Below are 22,868 nucleotides of genomic sequence, written 5' to 3'. Positions count from 1 at the left end.
AGTGCCCTGCGAGCGTGAACAAAGGTTATTTTGCAGCTATAGGCATGTACATCCCACGAAGCGTGTTTATCTGACAAATGAAGGATAATGGTTGCACATGGCGATGCAGAGGAATACCCTATGGAAATGCGCCTATGCCTGCTATGCCGGGGAAGGTTCGAGTGCAACGGCGTCCCCACTTTCTGAGAACGTAGAGCATTAAAGTTATAGAATTGGATGGGAAGAATCGCCAACAATATGACTAGGATCACCCTCCCTTTCTGAAGCGCTCCGTGTATGTTACGGGTGTCAGCGGCAGACCTTTTGTCACCTTTGCGGCCAAACTCTTCAACTTACCTTACGGCCGCCTGCTTTCAAATCTCTATTTGCACTGCATGACATAGCTTTGCTGCATTTGGAAACTATTGCAAGGTGCTCCAGATGATTCCTGAACATTATGCCACTAGCGTGACTTGGGCTGTGGGACCCATTTAAAAATGGGAACATGTCTGGGGCCTGCGATTTACATTGACTGGGACCCCTTAAGTCAACTACCGGCCTACTGTGTCGGCGAGGGACTCACCGTGACGTACAGTGAAACGCCGCTTCATGGTATATGCATAAAGCCGCAGACGTGCATTGTTGCAGGCTCATATGCGGTTAGGCATTGCACCGGCCCCAGTACAAGCTGTCGTTTTGTGTCTCATAAGCCGTGGCGCTCCCCGCCAATAATCGGCCGGGGCTGGAATGTTGCTATTGCCCTGACTACGATGTTCGAATTTCACATCAGCACATGTCTCATGGTGTCTGCACATAGCCGCATACACAGCTTGTTTCAGTCTCGCATACGGTTACATATTGCGTCGGCTTTAACGCATGTTGTGATGTGCCCAGTAGGTCGTGGTGCTCCCCGGGCACGACCTACTTATGATGGAATATTTAAATTGCCCTATTAAACAAAAATGGTTTCCGGTTATGACGGCGCTGATAAAAACTAAACTCCAACGTTTGGTATGCACAGACCATGTCTGCGGCCGGAACGTAAATAGCTGGGTTTCAAACCTATCACCGGCCCTGTTGGCAACTCTCGTTCTATTGTGCGATTGTTGGGATGTGTACTGCTTTTCCGCGTGTCATATATGGCAGTTGGACATGATTTTTCAGGTAAACATGTCTTTCATGGTATATACATTTGGCCGCATGCACACCGTGTTTCACGCCCAAAAGCGTGTGAGTATTGCGTAGGCCTTAACGCACGCTCTGATTATGTGCCCTGGAGGCCGTGGTATTTCCCATGTAAAGCTAAGCCGTGCTAGAATATTTTGGATGCCGTTTCAACAGCTTTAGAATGATGTCCACTAGTCGTTGCACCGATGGAAACTATATTGACACGTTGGAAAGGGGCAAATGATACTGACGGCCAAACGTAAAGAGTTCGCTTTACGCCTATCATCGGCCCCATTATTCCCGCATGACATTTGTTCACGAAGGATGGGTCCAATGTCTCCATGATGATAGCGAAATTGCGTACATAGTTTTAAAATGGTGTTGTTAGTGATATCATCGATTTAAACTATACTCGCACGTTTGAAATGGACAGACAATGGTAGCGGCCGAAACGTGGAGTTTGCTTATGTCTATCAACGGCCTCTATTGGTAGCATCGATTGGACTGATTTTAATGCAAGTTTATTAATGGATCATTTGGGCGTCCAGTACTTTATAAATGCAGCAAAGTTAGGTCATAGAGTCAAATTGAACATTTCATGGCAGGCGGTCCTAATGAAGATGAGTATTGGTTCGAAGTGGTGATTTGGCGACCGGCGCTACCAGCCGGAAGTGGACTTTCTCATTCATTTTCCTGCACTGACGTAGCGTTTCCTCTGTTTTCTAATGTGTGACTAATGCGTTTTATGGTATATACACATAACCGCATGCAAGCCCTGTATGAGGCTCGCAGGCGGTTAGGCATTGCGTTGGCCTTAACGCACGCTGTGGCTTTGTGCCCATTGGGTCATGGTGGGCCCCGAGGAATAATCTCTCGAGGCTACAATGCTTTCAGGGTCCTGACCATGATATCCAACGTAATACCCAGGCTGTTAGGTATTACGTCAGACGACTGGGCACATGGCACGCTGCTCCTGTTTGCTCAGTTAGCAGCGCTGGTCCCCGGGAATAGCACGCCAACAAGAATATGTGAATTGTCATTTAGACAGTTTTGGAATAGTGTCGGCTAGTGATTTCACTGATGGTAACTAAACTGACCCGTTTGAAATCAGCAGATAATGCTGACGGTCTAATCGTAGAGTCCGCTCATACATATCACCTGCGCTATTGTTAACTCTGCTTTTTTTGTGTGCTTGTTGGCACGTGTGCTTCGTTTCAACGTGTCCTATGTGACCGTCGGACTTGATTTTTCAGGTAAACATACTTTTCATGGTAATTACGTTTAGCCGCACACACACTATGGTGTGTCATCAGTAACAAAACCAAGTGAGACAAAGAAATTCTTTCGTGCTGGAGTCCAGAAGCACACGGCATAGCAAAGGTTCTTCACAAAAACTTAAATTCGTGAGGCGCGAGTCGATCGAAATATCGCCGTAAACCGACGCCCGGCGTTGCAGTCACCCAATGCTGGCCGGCGTCCGTCGCCGCAGGCAACACCAAGCTGTGGGTGGCAAGCGACACAAAATACCTTTGCGTAAAGAAACGATGCTACTGAGCGCTCCTTAAGCCGTCGTGCGAGAATGTCCCGGTCTAGGATGTAATATGCGGACCAGACATTGCCCGATTGATTGTCTTTTGGCGGAAACTTTATGTGCTGTTGAGTATGAACTCGTACGAATATGCTGCTTAGTATTGATTCAGGCTTTCACTTCTCTAAGACAACTCACGTGATGCAAACAAGACTATGTATCGGATACGACTCAGAATATATTGTCTGGTGTACAACTTAATACATACAGCAAGCTCCGCAGCCTGTACCACGGACGTAGAGAGGGGGGGGGGGGCGGTAGGGTGACCCCACGCACATCTTGATCCTTGCCGAGCCTGTGTAGTCGATGCACCGGCCCAAGCAGCAACTGCTCACAGGCTGGAAAACCAAAACACGTGTTGGCAGAGATCGTACGGTAGCAGAAATACCTTCGCAGCTGGGCTCCACATAGTGCCGAAGCTCCAGTTCCAGCCCCAGACGTCCTCGGCAGTGCGGCGCTACGTCACACGCCTAGCGTGAACCAGATATGGCAAGATGGCCAGCGGTGCCTGCACTTTGTTCCGCAGCACGCAGCCGCTGATGTTTCGCAGTGTGGGCTGTGTGACTGGTCCGTGCCAGGGAATCAGTTCGGTGTATCCCATGGCCTCGAAGTTTACCGCTGAGATGGCGAAGACCCTGGGCTTAAGAAGGTCCTCGGTTTGCTGCTCACGAGCGGCGCGACGATCGGAACCGCCTTTTCGCGAACCATGCGGTTCTCATCCCACACCATATCCAGCAGCAGCTGTTCCAGAAGGACCCAGTACACGTTACGCTGGAGGACTGGCTGCACTGTGGCCTACATGTGCTGCGTCAGGTCGCAGAGCAGTGCGATGGTCCGGAACAAGTTGCGTAAGCCAAAGTCGCAGCCGCTGTTTTGCCGGATGGCGGACCATACCGACACAAAGACCACGCACTGGACGATGTTCTTGAGAGCGCTGCTGGAAGTCTCGGTAGAGATGTGAACTAGGAGCAGACCAGCGGCCAGTGTCGACCATCTGAAAACAAAAGCGAATATAGTACAAGCTACGAACTGAGCATTGGGTCATACAAAAATTATTGCGCCTCTTTAGTGCATGTAACTATGCCGATATTCAGAGTCCTCAAATGTGACGGAATACATATCAACAAATACGCTAGTAAGCATGAACCAACCAGCAAATGATGCGACGTACTATGGCACAAGGTACGATGATAAGTAAATGCTCAACAGTGAGCACACGAAATATCGATTGATACCTGATGGACTTTAAACACTCGTTGTTATAAATTCGAAGATAATTTGTTTTCATATTTACCTGACATGGTTTGATGGTCCTACTCGCCGCTGGGCTCCCACGTTTCGGACAGAGCCGTTTGGAACGCCGGAGGCCAGAAGGTAGCGCAGCTGCTGGTTGGTGCTCAGCTGCTGAATCAGGTCGACCGGCAGGTTTGGCACGTGCCCCGACTTAGGCTTGAATGCCACAACGTCGCTCTCCCGGACCTCTCCGGCACAGGTCTTGCCGATGGGTCCAGAAAAATTTCGATCCCGTGGTCGTGCCATCCAGGCTCAGCAGCAGATGGAGGAGGTTCAGCTCGTTGCCACGCAGCTGGCAGATGAACCAGTGTACGGGCGACTCGGCGGCCAGCTCAAACAGCCGGAAACACGTCGCCTATCGTTTCGGTGTTGACGGCCGTGCCATCGCGGCCGAGCACATTGATGTGACCGTCGCACTGCGGGCTCACGGCGTGTAGCCCGTTGAACAAATGCAGGGCGCGGCCTAACTCGGACGTAAAACGAGTCACGTAGCGGCTGCCTGGCTCAGTGATGACGACCACGTGTTTTTCGACGGCATTCGTCTGGCTCCGTGTGGCTCATGTAGCTCCTGCCTTCGCAGCCGTCAGAGTAGAGGACGGTCAAACCTCACTCGTGAATTGCTCCATCATTTTGACGAGCCGTCTCTTTTCTCCTTCTTTCTCTTCCGCGGCAGATCTTCTTAGGATCCACGATATTTAATTTCAATGGCCAGTCCATCTCTACCGTCTTGTTGAAAGGCGATGATAGCAGCAGCGACCCGTTTCGAGCCACCGTAGCTGTCAGCCGCCAGAGCGGTGTTAGTCAGATCGTTAACGTTATAATCTATAGTGGCAGTGGTCTCAACCGGAAAGAACAATCGGCGTCGTCACCATCTTCCACCATGTATGGAACCGTGACTGAATACAGGAATCCGTGCTCTCAGCTGACTCTTCAGCGCTGAGACCACTTGGTCCCGGAGCAGGCTCGGGGTCAGCATTAGCAGCCAGCGCTGGGTCAACAGGCGGCGCAGGCTCAGCAGTCGGCGGGGAAGGCGACTCAGGTTCAGCAGCACATACCGCTTCACTGGCGGCCGAGCCACGACGCCCCTGGAGTTGTTTGGCCGCCCTCCGCATCTCGCGAGCCTCCCTAGTCACAGTTGTATCCCGGCCATACGACCCCAGGGTAAGCTTCTGGTGCTTGTACTGGTCCATCATGGCAACCTCCTCCTGATACACTGTGCAGGCAATTGGGCATGGAAAGCTGCACTGAGACTTACACTGGCATTTCGCGACATCAAGAAGCTTGTTGAATTTCGCAGTGGCGGCGTTGCTGTGTCACTGTCTTTCTTTCTTTGATTTCTTGCTGATAGCTCTGTTGGGATGATATCAGTCCCTCTCGATCAATTTTGCTACGTACTTTAAATCATGAACAGGGGCAGCTTCGTTGGCCTACAATACCTTGATTTCTACCGTCGCGGTCTTAAGATGGTGCTAGTGAGATTCCTCTTCGATGCGCTCAGTCACCTGATATAACTCAAGGCTTTCCCGTAGTCGGCAGCTGGTGGTGGGACAGTAGAGCCGGGTGGCCTGTCACAAAATGTCTTGTGCGCGACCGTGTATCCTTCGGCATGGTCATGCAAGTAATTGTTCGAAAGAAATGTTTCAGTACCGGCAAAACTAAACTAAAAAGCCCATAGCTCCCGCGCAAAAAGCACATAAATGGCACATCAACATCACAGTGAGGCATTAGCAATAACAAACTTGAGCCGAACCTGGTCTATTGGGACATTTTCATAGCTGCACAGCCATGGGTTTTACCAAATATTAATCTTTACTAAAAAATTAGCTTAAAAGCTGTTTGGCGATGTTTTGCTGATGCTCTTCATGATAATGTTTCACACTTAATCTGCCAAGAACCAGTAGTGTGGAAAGTGGCAGCTTTGAAGCTTGTTGGAGGATGATCCCAGTGCGTGAAATAGGTGACGCTACTATCGAATGCGGTTTTCTTGGCCTATCAAAGAAAAACTGCTCTCGCCTCACGAATATCAACATCGGTGCGGTGCGACAGACCTGAAAGCTTATCATTAACCCGTGTGCCAAGGAAAAACTTTCTCTCAGCTGATTCCAAGGGATTCACTCCCTCGATGACACCCTAATACACAACGTGCTTCACGCTCGAAGGCTCGTGTGGGTATTGCGTAGGCCTTAAAGCACGTTCTATTCATGTGCCCTGGAGGCCGTGGTTCTGCCCGTGAAAAGCTCACTGGGGCTGAAAATATTGCAGATGTCATTTAAAACAGTTTTAGAATGACGTCCACGAGTCGTTGCACCCATGAAAACTATACTGACGCGTCTGAAATGGGTAGATAATGCTGGCGCCCGAAACGTTAAGAGTCCGCTCATGACTATCGCTGGCTCCATTGGTAACCTGGCGTGGACGTAGCTCAATGACGTTGTGTCCAGGGACCATTTGGAGCACCTTGCAGTAGTTTATAAATGCAGAAAAGCTATGCCATGCAGTGAAATTTGAGATTTTACAGGAGACGGCCGGAGAGCAAATGGAAGTGCTTGGCTGAAACGGTGATATGTGGACTGGCGCTGCCTGCCGAGACCTAGGCAGGGGAACGGTTCAGAAAGAGGTTTCGCCCATATTTATTTTGCATTTAACTTTGTCATTCGTTGCCATAGGGTAAATCTCAACAATCTTGGAAAGGGGGGGGGGGGGGACGGGGCGCCATGAAACGTACAGATCCCACGTTTCCACGCTTGCAGCCCAAAAGACATAACGTGACTGATTTCCCCGTCCCAAATGTGATGGTTCCTCTCTCATGTCATGCGTGACTATTACACTAGATTCTTCAAACAAACACACGTTTCATGACATTCACATACAGGTGTATGCAAACCTTGTGTCATGCTCACAGGCGGGTAGGTATTGCGTCGGCTTGAACGTACGCTGTGGGTTTGTGCCTAGTAATCAGTGTTTGTCCGCGGTAGTGATCTGCCCAGCGATGCATATTGCATTTGGTCTCTAAGCATTTTTGAAATGATTTCAACATCATTCAACATCATTCAAAGTTACGTAAGTTGTTCAATGTATTAGCGAGGACATTACTTACATAGAGAAGACAGAATTAGCCTTATTCCTCGGAGAAAAACCAGGATACTGGAGATATAGTTCAGTTGATATTTCGGCAACAAGCTATATCGAAACAATAGTAGAAGCAACCTTCAAACAGCAACAGCAATAGTAATTAAAAGGCAAGAGCAGTAGCAAACTTCTGCTATTGTTTCGATAGACGCATGTCGCCGAAATATCAGCCAAACTATATATTCATTGTCCTGTTTTTTTCTGCCAGAAATAGGGCTAAAACTACTGCCTTATCAGCATCATTTAACTCTGCGGATTAATAACTTCTTTGTTTTGTATATGTTGGCGGTTCCTCACTGACTAATGAATAGCGCATGAATTAAAATCTGCCATTGAAGCATGTGGTAACACATATGCATATATACATATAAATAAATATATGTATATATATATATATATATATTACTTCAACTTCGGATCGTTGCAATACTTAACCGCCTGCAAGTCCACAACAAGGTTTGAGGGCGGTTATATGTGTGTACCATAAAGCGAGTGTTTCCCTAAAAAAATCAAATATGGTTGTTGCACATTACGTAGCAGAGACAACTGACATGGGACGTGGGGATCAATAAAAGTGTGTTTTGTCTCATAGGCGAGGGAACGGCAGTTACATGGGTGTTGTGCCCCCCCCCCTCTTCCGAGAATTTTTAGCACGAATCGTTCGAGTACAAAATAAGTTGGGCAACCCTCACCTTTCTGACACGTTTCCACGCCAATGTGTCCGTTGCTTGCACCAGTCAAGAAATCATTTCCAACCAAACGCTTTTGTAACCTTACCAAATCTTACGACGCCTGCAATGAAATTCAAATTATGCTGCATGACCAAGGCTCGCTGCGCGTAAAAACTTTTGCAGATGGGTCCGAATGATTGAGGAACAACTAAGCTCACTCTGAAATATCAGGGCCGGTGATAGCAGAGACGAACTATTTGCGATTCGACCGCCAGCATTATCTGTCCGTTTCTAACGATTCAGTGTATTTTCCTCCGGTGCAATCAGTCGAGGACACCATTTTAAAACTGTTTCGAGGTAAATGAAATATAAACATATATATATATATAAAGCACTCAGCAAAAAAAACTTTCCAGACAGGCGTGCCATATACGTATGTACGTAACTGCATTTCGCCACTCAGTGAACATGTCGCCACGTCATGCATCAGACTTAGCGTCAAGGAGTGGTCTTGTGCCGACCTAAAAAGTCATCGTAGCTCAAGTGAATTACATTCCGGATAGAAGCGTCCCCGTTAGTGAACGGTTGTCAGCATTGCGCTCTTCTGAAACTTCTCGAAAGTGCCTCTTCTTGCTGTGTCATGCACTTTATGTTATTGCTGCATTGGGTATCAGCAATGATGCCTCGTGACAAGCTAATTGTTATGCTGTTGATAACTGCAGCCATGGCAGGCGATATATTTGCTTCCCTCCATATTGCTTCCTGTTTGGTTGACCTCACCTAGATCCACCTCCAAATGCCAACCCATGCGCCAATTCGTGATCTGCGCGCGGTCCGGTCCAGTGATTGGCATTGGCGCTTTTGACATTTCTCCCGCCCGGCCAATTAGAACATCTTCATGCAGGCTCCAAAATCAACGCGCTTGACGACAGGCGAGTTGGCGCGAGCGAAATAGCGCGAACGATCAACTGATCGGCCAAGGCCGTCGGTCGCCGCAACACCATAGGCCAGATTGCGGTGAACCCGGCATCGAATAAGACCGAGGGATGTATGACAATGATACAGGAATGTATAACGCGGAAGAGATAGCAAAAGTTTTACATAAACACAGTTCGCTCCACTGTTTTACGAAGTCTTTAGTAATGGAGCTGTGCTCAGGGCAAGGGCAGCAGAGAGCAGTTTTCTGGTGCTTATTGAAAATTCTCCTGAAATAGGATGCGCGATAGAGTAGGCGTTAGGCGTCTTACAGCGGACCGTATCATGTGTCTAATAGCCTATGCACAACGGAGCATCGGAATGACGAGAATGGCTGTACGGCTGGGGTCTGACGAATCGCCCAAGTATATGGTGCTGCTCGTTGTGTACGTTAACACGCTTTATGGTGTTGATATCCCATGTTGACGGTTGGACTGCCATTATGGAGAAGTTTACTTTCCAGCACCCTTTGACTTCCAATACAACGGCAGCAGAGATGAGGTTAATCAATTGACAACAACATTACGAAGATCATTAGCGTGATGTGTGATGGGGCATACAGAGGCGTAAAGTCCGTGTTAGATCCAGAGCACCATGAACACACCATTTCCACTGACCACCTACAACACTCCAACCCGTATCGCACCAACGCACAGCGAAGCAAGTGTGCAAGCTCTGCGAGATTCGCCTGTCTGTCGTCAAAAATAACACTTTGCCTAGATATATGCATATGCATGTATATATATATATATATATATATATATATCACCACATGCCACTATTGTATTAATGGGTGCGTTAACATCCATGTACGTTGCATTATTAATGATTGGCCGTAAACAATTATAAACATGAGAAGTGTTTAATTCACAGAGTTGAATGATGCTGAAATGATGAATGATTTTGGAATCATTTTAAAAATGCTTAGATAACAAATACATTATGCGTCGCTCAGCAGATTACTACCGCAGACAAACACTGGTTATTAGGCACAAACCCACAGCGTACGTTCAGGCCGACGCAATACCTACCCGCCTGTGAGCATGACACAGGGTTTGCATACATTTATATGTGAATGTCATGAAACGTGTTTGTTTGAAAAATCTAGTGTAATAGTCACGCATGGCATGAGAGAGGAGCCATCACATTTGGAACGGGGGGAATCAATCACGTTGTGCCTTTGGGCTGCAAGCGTAGAAACGTGGGATCTCTACGTTTCATGGCACCCCACCCCCCCCCCCCCTTCAAGATTGTTGAGATTTACCCTGCGGCAACCAATGAAAAATCAAGTACAAAATGAGTATGAGCGACAACTTTTTCTGAACCGTTCCTCTGTCTAGGTTCCGGCGGGCAGCGCCAGTCCACATATTACCTTTACGTATGACACGTTGAAACGAAGCACACGTCCCAACGGGCACACAGGAGAAGCAGAGTTAACAATAGGGCAGGTGATATGTATGAGCGGACTCTACGATTCGACCGTCAGCATTATTTGCCGATTTCAAGCGTGTCAGCTCAGTTTCCATCAGTGAAATCACTAGCCGACACTATTCCAAAACTGTTGTTCCCGGGGGCCAGCGCTGCTAACTGGGCAAATAGGAGCAGCGTGTCATGTGCCCAGTTGTCTGACGTAATAACTAACAGCCTGCCAGCCGAAACTCGCTTGTTTTCGCTTTGCAATGTACCATAGAACGTGTGTTCATCTGAGCGTTCATGTATCACGGTGAGGGCCCTGAAAGCATTGTAGCCTCGAGAGATTATTCCTCGAGGCCCACCATGACCTAGATGGATTATTCCTCGGGGCACAAAGCCACAGCGTACGTTAAGGCCAACGCAATGCCTAACCGCCTGCGAGCCTGATACAGGACTTGCATGCGGTTATGTGTATATACCATAAAACGCATTGGTCACACATTAGAAAACAGAGAAAACGCTACGCCAGTACAGGAAAATGAATCAGAAAGTCCAATTCCGGCTGGTAGCGCCGGTCGCCAAATCACCGCTTTCAACTAATACTCATTTTCATTACGACCGCCTGCCATGAAATGTTCAGTTTGACTCCATGACCTAACTTTGCTATATTTAGAAAGTACTGGAGGTCCAAATGATTCATTAACGAAGTTGCATTAAAATCAGTCCAATCGCTGTTACCAATAGTGGCCGTTGATAGACATGAGCAGACTCTACGTTTCGGCCGCTACCACTGTCTGTCCATTTCAAACGTGCGAGCATAGTTTAAATCGATATCACTAACAACACCATTTTAAAGCTATGCATGCAATTTTGCTATCATCATGGAGCCAGTGGATCCATCCCTCTTGAACAAAATGTCATTCGGGTATGCCCACTCGGAGTTACCAATAGGGCCGATGATAGGCGTAAAGCGAACTCTACGTTTCGGCCACCAGTATCATTTGTCCATTTCAAACGTGTCAATGTAGTTTCCATCGGTGCAACGACTAGTGGACATCATTCTAAAGCTGTTGAAACGGCATCCGAAATATTCTAGCCCCGGTTGCTTTTCACGGGCACCACCATGGCCTATTGGGCACATACCCAGAGCTTGCGTTAAGTCCTGCGCAATGCCTACACGCCTTCGAGCGTGAAGCACGGCGTGTATGCGGTGTATGTGTATGTGCCACGATGTATGTGCCACGAAACGCATGTTTACTCGAAAAATCAGGTCCAACGGTCACATATGACACGCGGAAAAGCGGATACATCCCAACAAGCACACAATAGAACGAGAGTTTCCAACAGGGTCGGTGATAGGTTTAAAACACAGCTCTTTACGTTTCGGCCGCAAACATGGTCTGTCCATATCAAACGTTGGAGTCAAGATCTTATCAGTGCGATCATAACCGGAAACCATCTTTGTTTAATAGGGTAATTGAAATATTCCATCATAAGTAGGTCGTGCCCGGGGAGCACCACGTCCTACTGGGCACATCGCGACAACATGCGTTAAAGCCGACGCAATATGTAACAATATGCGAGACTGAAACAAGCTGTGTATGCGACTATGTGCAGATACCATGAAACATGTGCTGATGTAAAATTCCAGCATCGTGGTCAGGGCAATAACAACATTCTAGCCTCGGCCGATTATTGCCGGGCTTATAAGACAGGAAGCGACAGCGTGTATTTGGGCCGGTGCAGCACCTAATCGCACGCGAGCCTGCAACAATGTATGCGGCTTTATGCATATACCATGAAACGGCGTTTAACTGTACGTTACGTTGAGTCCCTGGTCGACACAGTAGGCCGCTAGTTAACTTAAGGGGCCCCAGCCAATGTAAAGCGCAGGCGCCAGCCATGTCCCCATTTTGAAAATGGATCCCAGAGGCCAGGCCACGTTAGTGGCATTATATCCAGGAATCATTTGGAGCACCTTGCAGTAGTTTCCAAATGCACCAAAGCCATTTCATGCAGTTCAGTTGGATATTTCCAGGCAGGCGGCCGTAAGGTAAGTTGAAGAGTTTAGCTGCAACAGTGATGAAAGGTCTGCCGCTGGCACCCATAACATGCCTGGAAACACGTTTCAGAAAGGGAGGGCGTCCCTAGTCATACTGTCGGCGATTTTTCGCATCAAATTCCATCAATTTAATGCTCTACATTCTCAGAAATGCCGTTGCGCTCGAACCTTCATCGGCATAGGAGCCACAAGCGCATTTGCATAGGATATATTGGTTCCTCTGCTCCGCCATGAGCAACAATTGCCCTTTATTTGTCAGATAAACACGCTTCATGAGAGGTATATGCCTATAGCTGCAAAATAACAATTGTTTATGCTCGCAGGCGATTAGGTTACTGTGTCGGTCTTAATGTACTTTGTGTGTATGTGTCACATGGTCCGTAGTGGTGTGCAGTGGTAATCTGCCGAGGATTGCACATTTTGATTGCTTATAAACACTTTTGAAAAGGTATTCACTGATGACTGCACCGATGGAAAATATACTGACACCTGACATGATCAGATGATGCTGGCGGCTGAAATTTAAAGAGTGCGCTTATGCCTATGAACGACTCTATTGGTAATTCGGGATTGGCTTTCTCAAATGATATCTTCTTCAGGAATGGTAAGGTCATTTTTTCTACGATATGAGGAAAAAACCCTCACGTTCTTAAAATGGTGCAGGTGGTGGTTGCATCGATTAAAACTATATTGGCACGTTTGAAATGGGTGGATAAGGCTGACGGCCGAAAAGTAAAAGGTATGATTATGCCCATCAACGGCCATGTTATTGACTCGAAATGGACTCGCCTAAAGGGAATTTTGTTCAGGAATGATTTTAAACACCCTGCGGTCGTTTCCAAACGCAGCAAAGCAATATCGCGCATTGAAATTGGAGAGTTCATAGCAGAGGGCCGGAATGTCAATTGAAGAGTTGGGCTGCAAATGTAATACATGATCCGGCGTTGGCACCCAAAACATAGACGGATGAAAGTCTCAGAAAGTGAGGGTGATCACAGTCTTATCGGAGTCGATATTTCCCATCCATTGCCATAACGCTAATACTCTGCATACATTCTCAGAAAGTGTCTAATGGTGAGGGTGCCATAACACTCACGGAACTCGCGTTTCAAGACTAGGAGAAACCAGTGTCATCTAAATCGTGTCCAAATGGTGTACGCCAGTGGTTGCACCGACGGACACTGCTCAGGGCAATAGCAACATTCCAGCCCCGGCCGATTATTGACGGGGAGCGCCACGGCTTATGAGGCACAAAACGACAGCTTGTACTGGGGCCGGTGCAATGCCTAACCGCATATGAGCCTGCAACAATGCACGTCTGCGGCTTTATGCATATACCATGAAACGGCGTTTCACTGTACGTCACGGTGAGTCCCTGGTCGACACAGTAGGCCGGTAGCTGACTTAAGGGGTCCCAGTCAATGTAAATCGCAGGCCCCAGACATGTTCCCATTTTTAAATGGGTCCCACAGCCCAAGTCACGCTGGTGGCATTACGTTCAGGAATCATCTGGAGCACCTTGCAATAGTTTCCAAATGCAGCAAAGCTATGTCATGCAGTGCGAATAGAGATTTAAAAGCAGGCGGCCGTAAGGTAAGTTGAAGAGTTTGGCTGCAAAGGTGATAAAAGGTCTGCCGCTGGCACCCGTAGCATACGCGGAGCGTTTCAGAAAGGGGGGGGGGGGTGATCCTAGTCATATTGTTGGCGATTCTTCCCATCCAATTCCATAACTTTAATGCCCTACGTTCCCAGAAAGTGGGGACGCCGTTGCGCTCGAACCTTCCTCGGCATAGGAGGCATAGGCGCATTTCCATAGGATATTTCTCTGCTTCGCCATGTGCAACCATTATCCTTCATTTGTCAGATAAACACGCTTCGTGGGAGATACGTGCCTATAGCTGCAAAACAACGTTTATTCACGCTCGCAGGGAACTAGGTCCTGCTTCGGCCTCAAAGTACGCTGTATGTGCTTTGTAGGCCGTGGTGGTGTGCAGATCTGATCAGATGATGATGACGGCCGAAACGTAAAGAGTCCGCTTATGCCTATGAACGACTCCGTTGGCAATTCGGGATTGGCTCACTCGAATGACATCTTGTTCCGAAATAATGAGGCCATTTCTTCACCATATGAGGGAAATTATCTGTATATTCTTAAAATGGTGTTGGTAGTTGAAAAGATTGAAACTACATCGGTGCGTGTGAAATGCGTGGATAAGGCTGGCGGCCGAAAGGTAAAATCTACGATTATGCCCAGCAGCGGCCATACTAACTCGAGGTGGTCTCACCGAAAAGGCATTTTGTTCAGGAATGATTTTAAACACCCTGCAGTCGTTTCCAAACGCAGCAAAGCAATATCACGCATTGAAATTGGAGAGTTCATAGCAGAGGGCCGGAAGGTAAATTGAAGAGTTGGGCTGTAAATGTAATACATGATCCGGCGTTGGCACCCGAAACATAGCCGGATGAACGCCTCAGAAAGTGAGGGTGCTCATAGTCTTATTGTAGTCGATTCTTCCCACCCATTGCCATAACGCTAATACTCTAAATATATTCTGCACCATAACACTCACGGAACCCACGTCTCAAGTCTAGGAGAAACCATTGTCATCTAAATCGTGTCAAAATGGTGCCCACCAGTGGTTGCACCGATGGACACTATTTTGGAATGTTTGTTAGAGACACATAATGCCGGTAGGCAAAAACGTTGAGTCAGTTCATGCCTTTCTCCGGCCCCATTGGCAGATCAGCGTGGACATGCCTAAATGCTGTTTGTTCATGGGTCACTTGGACCTTCTTGCAGTAGTTTCTTGAGGAAGCCTGGTGGGAAAGGTGGTTTTCCACCATTATTAGATTCCCTAGTGATACGATACGAAGACCATAACTCGTGTCACGTGACGTCATGAGCAGCACGTAAAACTCTTCCCATTTTCTTACTTTATCTTTTTCAAACGGCATCACCATAAGAATGTTAACCACGAGTACGTAGGCAGATGCACGTACGCCGCAACGGTCACCCCGAACGTCGTGAGCAACGGGAAAACACAGCCGAAAAACGTGTCCCACTGAAAGTTTTCAACTGATGACCGATTCATTCGTCCCAGCGGCGTCATCAGTAGGATGCAAGACACGTGGTATTACGAATGCCTGCTTGGTTTTCAATGTTGTCATCATAAGCAGCTTGTGAGTCCTTGCGATGTCGAGAGAAGTAAAAGAAGCCCAATCTTCGCATGTACCAGTGACGTCATGAGGAGCGCAAAACCTGGCATTGGGATGATTTACCCGGCCTGGCACCGACGTTTCGTCAGCTGATTGCCCGGTCCTCATTACAGACCTAAGCCGACGCTCTTCCCTCCGCAAGCATTGTCGGCCGGAAGGTAAAGAGGGATGAGCATTTACAGTACACATTAAGTGTCACATTGAGATACGATTCGCATGACGTATGATGTTTTGTGGAGATGTCACATGCTGGATATGGATCAATTATCTATCATGTACTGAGTGATCCTGGAAGCTGCCACAAGATATATCAAGCTGGCACGGTATAGCAGTGTCAGCATCACACAGATTAAAAGGAATGCCCACAATGTATTTGCCTTGAGCCTAACATAGTCAGCAAAGCATGTTACAAATGCTGAAAGCAACATATCAAGTAGGTGGGAACAGCACAACTTGAGGGGAAGGCACGAGGTCAGCAGAGACCTGGGCAATATAGCAAATTATGCTCATCTGGTACTCGGAGCTCAAAGTCACGATGTGAAGGTATATTTTGAAATGTTAGACACACTCCTGCGGAATATTGGAAGTCTTGAATGCTGACCATCCTAGTTCCAAATGAGTTCTAACAGCTTTGTGGTGTTTTACCAGTTCTGCAGTGCTTTCACAATTATGTTGTATTTTATCAGTAAGGAGTGCTATGTTGTGAAATCAGTCATTCTTGCACTGAATGAAGCACTTTTCTTCATTCCATTCTGTCCAGATTCAAGCAAAGTAGAATGATCAGAGGTTGCATGTTGTACTGTCTGGTGATCAAGTGTGTGGCTATTGAATCACAAGACATGTTGTGTTGCCATGTACAAGATATTTTAGGTTTATCCTGCAACTATCACATTCCCTTTTGATTTGTCTGCTCACACATGATAAATTGTTTTTACTTATCTAATAGTATCATATGAGGCATCCATGTCATATAGTCATGTTGCGGTTGTTTTTCAGGTTGTGTTGTGTTTTGAGAAGTCATCAAAATGTTCTTTCACATTTCTCTTGAGCATGAAATTCTGCTTCATCCACGATACTTTGGACCCCAGCTGCTAGAAACTGTCAAACAAAAGTTGTTCTCAGAGGTAAGTCTGCTGTTTTCTATATAAATTATTGAAGTGCCTCTTATTGTTTTTTTAGGCACACACATTCATGTGTGTTTTATGTAACTTTATTATGCACATGGGCTTACAAGGGAAACTCTGCCCCTGATTGTTTGTGTGTTTGCTGATACCAGATCATGTGCAAAGGGGAGGGAAAAATGAGCTGGTGTGCATTGACATGTGCTTAATATGGTTTTTAACAGAATAAATGTGATTATGACAAGTTTGCGTGGAGCTTGTGTTGTTGCAGTCCTGACAATTGTTTGAGAAGCAGTGCTAAATGACAGGCATCATGCAACAGCCTTGACAGGCACTGGTGGTCGCCTAGGCCATGTCTTCTGCACTCCGCTGTCAGTCTGCTCCGCATAGCAGGCCGTCCCGTGTTTGCGTAGTCTTGTCCGGCTGACTAATGCTCTCCCTCCCCGCGCTAGGTGGAGGGCACCTGCACCGGCAAGTACGGCTTCGTCATCTCGGTGACGACCATCGACAACATTGGCGCCGGCCTGATCCAGCCGGGCCGCGGCTTCGTGGTCTACCCGGTCAAGTACAAGGCCATCGTGTTCCGGCCGTTCAAGGGCGAAGTGCTGGACGCGGTGGTCACTCAGGTGAGCTGACCTCAGCTCTCGACTGATCGACTTTAGCGACGACGCGGCTCTGCGTTCGAATCGTGATGTCTCATAGCCTTTACAAATTGCATGGCTTGAGGAGCTTCACAGAACAAATTTGAATTTGCGGTGGGCGAGATCAAGCCATTGGAGCTGTACTTGCATTATCCAACCTAATTTTCCCACCTGTAAGAAGCTAAATGTATGGGATCCTGTGAGATGACCTTTCGGGTTCAAATGGCATCTCTTTGCCAAAAGCTTTGTCTTAACGCTGTTAATCCGCAAAGTTTTGACCTCACCACAGGCCTCAGTAGAAGGCGATTGCCACCTGGTGGTTCCTTTAGGATGACTGCGTTTTGGTCCGTAGCGTTATGACCGAAGACACCGGCGGGGGTGAGAATGTGTCATGCATTTGTGTTCTGTGGGGGGGGGGGGGGGTCAAGAACTGCGTTTTGACTTAAGCATGGCTTGCTTAAGGATATCAAAAAAGAAAGGTTTGCAGTTGGTACAGTACCAAAGCAATGTGACATAGAACAATATACGCCTGAAAAAGAGGCTTAGTTGGCGTATGCACCTCAAATGACGTTATAACTGTCGAACTTTCTATGGGGCAACTTGGTGTGCGTTTTTATGTTGATATCTTACAACGGAGTTCAGTCGAATGCGTTATCTACAACAGCGGACGGCGCGAGGTTTGTTGGGCGCCGTGATAGATTTCAGAGCCGTGCGGAAATTACCCGCTCTCAATCCAGTCCTTTTCTCATATCATCTAGCTCGTAAATTTACGCTAAGTTAACAGAAACATTGAACAACAAATAAGAAATCAGGCACCGAGATACCGACCTTCCGTAAAATGAATTCTAAGCCCGCTACAATCGTCAGAAGTTTGCGGTTGTCACCCATCGCGTGTTGACCGTGGACGTTTCCGAGCTGCCCTAGTATGTCAACATTTTTCGCTTCGCAGTTTGGTCACTGCCTGCCCCTCCTTTAGTATGTAATGTTAAGGTGCTGGAATTTCACCCTGTTCTGCACCTCACAGCGTCCAGCGCGCAACAGAAGCAGTTCATTCGAGCTGCTTCTGTTGCGTGTCGCACCCAATACATATGCGTAGCCAAGGCCTCATTTAGACTGACCATGTCGTGTTATTGGGACTTGGGACGATGTTGGGACTATTGGGACGACGCTCAGCTCTCAGCAGCGGAGGCTCTGGCGTCGCCCGCCCCTGTCACCTTGGTGGGAAGGGCGGGCACTGCGGGGAATGGAACCCTGCACATATGGCTTCCTGGACGCGCGGCTTGGCCACTACACTATCGTGGTCATGCATTCAGAAGGCATTCGTGTTTACGGGGTCCCCTGTGCCAGAGACTTACGGATCGTATCAGCGAAGGCTCTAACGTGGATGGGTTCACTTCGTCCTACCGGTATGCTCACATGCCATACATACCATACATGACATACATACATACGTACATACATACATGGAACACTTCGATGGATTCAGCCCTGGTTTCGGTTACAGTATATCAGTTGTGCAATGGGCATGTATCGTAGTCATAACCATGCTACGCGCGGATCTGGCAAGATGTGTGCAGGGTTCCATCAGCAAATTAATCTTTTTTCAAGTAACCTAAAGCCTTATTGGGCGCATTTAGCGATACGTATCGCATGGACATCGGCTGAACTCCTCTTGTTTTCATTTCTAGCAGATATACTCATGTCAGCGTCTATCCCGATGCCTCAGTTAGTTGGACCACCTGCCTGGCGATTGGCCCAATGGAGCGCCTGCCAGGCGGGTTGGGTTCGAGTCACTGTTGGTGCTCGCTCTTCGTGTCTGACTGGGATATTTCGAGTTCATCGGTCATTTGCACCACATCATCGACATATGTCTGTGATGTGATGCTTAGACTTTTCGTCGTCCTTGTTTGCAACGCATTGTTATAGGCAACAGATAAGCCCTGCAAGCTCTCCAGGTAATCACGTCGTATAACTGGTCCGTAAACTCACATGCCTTCCCGTTTAACAGACAAGTGTTAAAGCTTACGCCGCTGCTCGTTGGCTAGTTCATTGGTTATTAGTATCCCGATTTGGGTGGTGGCCATTACGGGTTCACTTTCTAAAGACAGCGAGCGGTGTTTCGATACAATCCCCGTTCGCAGAAGATCGGTATTCGCGCGTGTATGTGCCGTTTGGTACGCCCTGTCCTCGGTTATTGGAGACAGCGCGAATGTTTCGTGAACTGTTACCGGCTTCCACCGAACTGCCAATTGTGTGTGTCCACCTGAGACAGCCCGCAGATGGATCTGAATCACGAAACTGTGATAAGGCTTGCTGTGATTCGACTAGGCAGGTCATCTATATAAATGATATTGAAAGAACTGAAGTCAAAAGCTGGGGATCGCTGAAAACAACACTGCGGACCACCCTTTTGAATTTCCACTGACGCCTGATTAAAGCTGTCAAAAGAACTCAAGTTAAAACCTTTGGAGCGGTGAAGACAACTAAGCGTACCACTGTTTTAAACTTCCTCTAAGGCCTGGTGTAGGGTTGGTGAGGGGTGTTGGGTCCCCTTATTCGCTGGCGTGTGATGAAGACGGCGGGAGCTAGTGGAGGTCAGTCGCGATGTATGCATTTCCAATTGGAGGCTCATTTTCGCCTAGTTTCATTGCAAAGTTCTCGGGTCATCCAATGTAGCGATATCCTTCATAGCACTCCCAATTTATCGCACCGACAAAGGTGGACACGTAGAGGCGTCACCACCGAAATGTGAGCTTTGTTTCTCTTTTTTAACAACAGGCGGAAGTGCAGTTGCCTTGACGTTTTCGCTAAAATGGTTGACTCTGTTCGAGTGGCAACACATTTCCTCCCAGGCAGCGTGTTCCACGGCTGGCACGTCCAACTGTACCGCGCCCCACCCTCCACATTTGAGTGGTACAGCGATCGTAAGATAAAGAACAGACCAAAGTCCGCTATTCTCCCCACGTTGGCCTGGTTTGACCCCGCAAAGATCATGAACAGTGGTCATACAGTGACGGCAGAACGACTGAATGAACCGACCTGTATGCACCAGGTGAAGTTATGCACGACTTTACTAATAGCTGTCGTCGGTGAGATGTTGACAGCTCCTTACGCACCGGGTGGTGCGTGTGTGGAGACGCGGCCGGGTTTGTAACACGCAGATAGTGATGTCCATGAATTGAATGTCATCACTCCTAAATTCTTCCTCTCACTCTCCCTTCCCAGTGCTATTTAGCATTCGTACAGTCGGAAGTTCCACACTTTCAGGAAATATTTAACGGGACGTTACGAAGCGCTCCGTCCCCAGATTCGTGCGACGCGTTTGTCCGTCTTTGGCAGGTGAACAAGGTGGGCCTTTTCACGGAGATCGGGCCGCTCAGCTGTTTCGTGTCGCGCCACTCGATCCCGAGCGACATGGTGTTCGACCCCAACTCCAACCCGCCCTGCTACAAGACCCAGGACGAGGATGTGGTCATCCAGCAGGACGACGAGATCCGGCTCAAGATCGTCGGCACCCGCGTCGATGCCAGCGACATCTTCGCCATCGGCACCCTCATGGACGACTACTTGGGGCTCATCAGCTAGACAGCAGATGCGAGTCGCTAGTTGGACAGCCTGGCACCGCCAGTCGCGTGGGCAAACTGTCAACAGATGGTGCGTTGTGAGTCGCACAGCACCCTTGCAGCACGCGATTTGCTGAAATCATAAGGGAAGCGTTTCCGTTTTGTGCTCGACTTTGCGAGTGTGGCGACCTGTGGCTCGCCTCGTGTAGGGGTTTGGAGGTGGGTTGAGACTGGGGTTCCGTGAAGAGTGTGGGTTGGCTCCGAGCTGTGCGGTCTGCGAAGGTCAGCGCGTGCTGTGTTGACTGGTCACACCTCCAGGGAGCGGAACAAAGGACGCCCGCCCCGAGTGGCGCACGCGTAGCAAACGTGCATTCAGCGCCGCAGGCTCCAGGCCATTGTGCATTGACATCAACATCATTTTTTACATTGTCCGCATTATCACGAATACATGCATTTTGATGGCAATGTTTCAGTTCTTGGAAGTTTAGGGAGGCGTTGGTCACCAGAAGTTACCATGATGATTCTCATGTAATCTTAAAAGGTATCTCCGGGGTGCCGGAGTGAAGTGGTCATTACGTCTGTGTGAACTCCCGGAGAAAGGGAGAGAGAAAGAGAGAGAGAGAGAGAGAGAGAGAGAGAGAGAGAGAGAGAGAGAGAGAGAGAGAGAGAGAGAGAGAGAGAGAGAGAGAGAGAGAGAGAGACCGCATTGATGAAAATTTAAAGGATGCGCTCGTCTTAAAGTGTTGCAGCGTTTCTGTACCGTGGGCCTGAATTTGGAAATTAGTCTGGCGTTATGGAACCTTTGAAATAAATATCTTTCAAACATCTCTTCACCAAGTATGTCTCACTGCGCTGCGGGCCCGTGGGGTTACTAAGAATGTGCGCGGTGTGTGGCGCTTTGACCAAGTACCCGTTAACGGCTCTCTGGACCGATGATGCAGCTTTGTTGCAGACCAGACCGGGCCCGAGGCTTCGGCGGGGTGTCCACTGAACTAGCATTTATGATGAATGATCTGAGCACTACCTGGCGTACCTCTTCCAATGCGCCCGATAAATGGCGTGCTTCGGCCGTTAAATTCAAAGCAGTTTTGCGAAGAAAAATGTTTTTGCGAATTTGAAATTGAAAAAGGTCACAGGGTCAATGTCCAAGTGTGAAATATCCGTCGGGGGAAAGGCGCTCCGCATTTCGCCTGTCTCATTCGATATTGGGGGCATGTTTCGCACCTGTGCCGAAATAAGTTCAAGCGTAATGAATAGAAATTAGACGATCGAGACGCACAGTCAAACAGCGTCGCAAACGAGCGAAATATGTGATAATCTGCGACCCAACATCGATCAATATGCAAGCACGCTGTTTTGTCAGATATTTGCGACTTCCTTGATTCATTTATCCTTCGAAGATGTCGAAAGACAAAAAGGCACTCACTGCATCGCTCCAGGCTGCGTTACGTGATTGAATTTTTGAAAAGTGAACACAAACGTCATCTTTAAATCAAAAACTTCATATTTGTGGTGCAGTTTCTAGATCAGTCAATAAGGCGGATAGGACGTCTTACCCCCGGGACATTTTACCTCACGCTCCCCTTTTTTCTTTAAGACACAAATTTTTTTCTGTGGGACCACCACACGCAGATATGGCGGTCCCAAGGGGCACAGAGGTAAAAAAGCGTCCACTCACCCACAAGCGTGGGGGACTTAAATCAATGTCTGCCCTTAATGGAAGGAGACTGAAACGCTCTCACTGTTCTAAGGTCTGTTTGACACATTCACGAAATATTGGTCGCAACGAAATTGAGCGCATTACTACACTGAAAAAGGAGAATATATTTTGGTGGCCTAGGCCCTTGTCGGCACTGCCTGTGGTTTATGAGCAATTTGTGGGCACATTCCGCTGTCTCCCAAGTTTTTGATGGGTCATTTTCATTTGTTCTTTTCAAGGTGCTCCTCACTATTACCGCACTGTCGCCTCAGCGTAAAAATTGACCGATCACTGATGATGTACTCAGCACATGAACCCTATGTCACGCCTATATGGCCTACATGACTGCAT

At 47.9% G+C, this 22,868-nt stretch overlaps 1 protein-coding gene across 3 annotated transcripts; it reads left to right on the top strand.

The window, feature by feature from the left end:
• Positions 1-15,608: 15,608 nt before the first annotated feature.
• Positions 15,609-21,283, top strand: LOC119106066 (DNA-directed RNA polymerase II subunit RPB7). Of its 3 annotated transcripts, none has more exons than XM_037229666.1 (4): positions 15,609-15,651; positions 16,490-16,617; positions 17,067-17,240; positions 20,595-21,283. In XM_037229666.1, exons 2-4 carry the CDS (start codon positions 16,519-16,521, stop codon positions 20,838-20,840), a joined length of 519 nt encoding a protein of 172 aa, XP_037085561.1. In that variant the 5' UTR covers positions 15,609-15,651; positions 16,490-16,518; the 3' UTR covers positions 20,841-21,283. The 3 variants fall into 3 exon arrangements, with proteins under 3 accessions (XP_037085561.1, XP_037085567.1, XP_037085575.1); XM_037229672.1 differs by lacking the exon at positions 15,609-15,651 and adding an exon at positions 15,671-15,926; XM_037229680.1 differs by lacking the exon at positions 15,609-15,651 and adding an exon at positions 15,944-15,964.
• The last annotated feature ends 1,585 nt before the right edge of the window (positions 21,284-22,868 follow it).

Source organism: Pollicipes pollicipes, unplaced genomic scaffold (genome assembly GCF_011947565.3).
Source record: "Pollicipes pollicipes isolate AB1234 unplaced genomic scaffold, Ppol_2.1 Scaffold_2555;HRSCAF=2994_pilon_pilon_pilon, whole genome shotgun sequence".
Classification (NCBI taxonomy): Eukaryota; Metazoa; Arthropoda; class Thecostraca; order Pollicipedomorpha; family Pollicipedidae; genus Pollicipes; species Pollicipes pollicipes.
This window is presented reverse-complemented; position numbering and strand designations above follow the sequence as displayed.

Excerpts from the sequence above, each read along its gene's own strand:
- LOC119106066 (XM_037229666.1), top strand. The coding sequence starts at position 16,519 with ATGTTCTTTCACATTTCTCTTGAGCATGAAATTCTGCTTCATCCACGA. Across the intron at positions 16,618-17,066 it reads AACAAAAGTTGTTCTCAGAG|GTGGAGGGCACCTGCACCGG; the intron begins GTAAGTCTGCTG and ends TCCCCGCGCTAG. Across the intron at positions 17,241-20,594 it reads TGGACGCGGTGGTCACTCAG|GTGAACAAGGTGGGCCTTTT; the intron begins GTGAGCTGACCT and ends CGTCTTTGGCAG.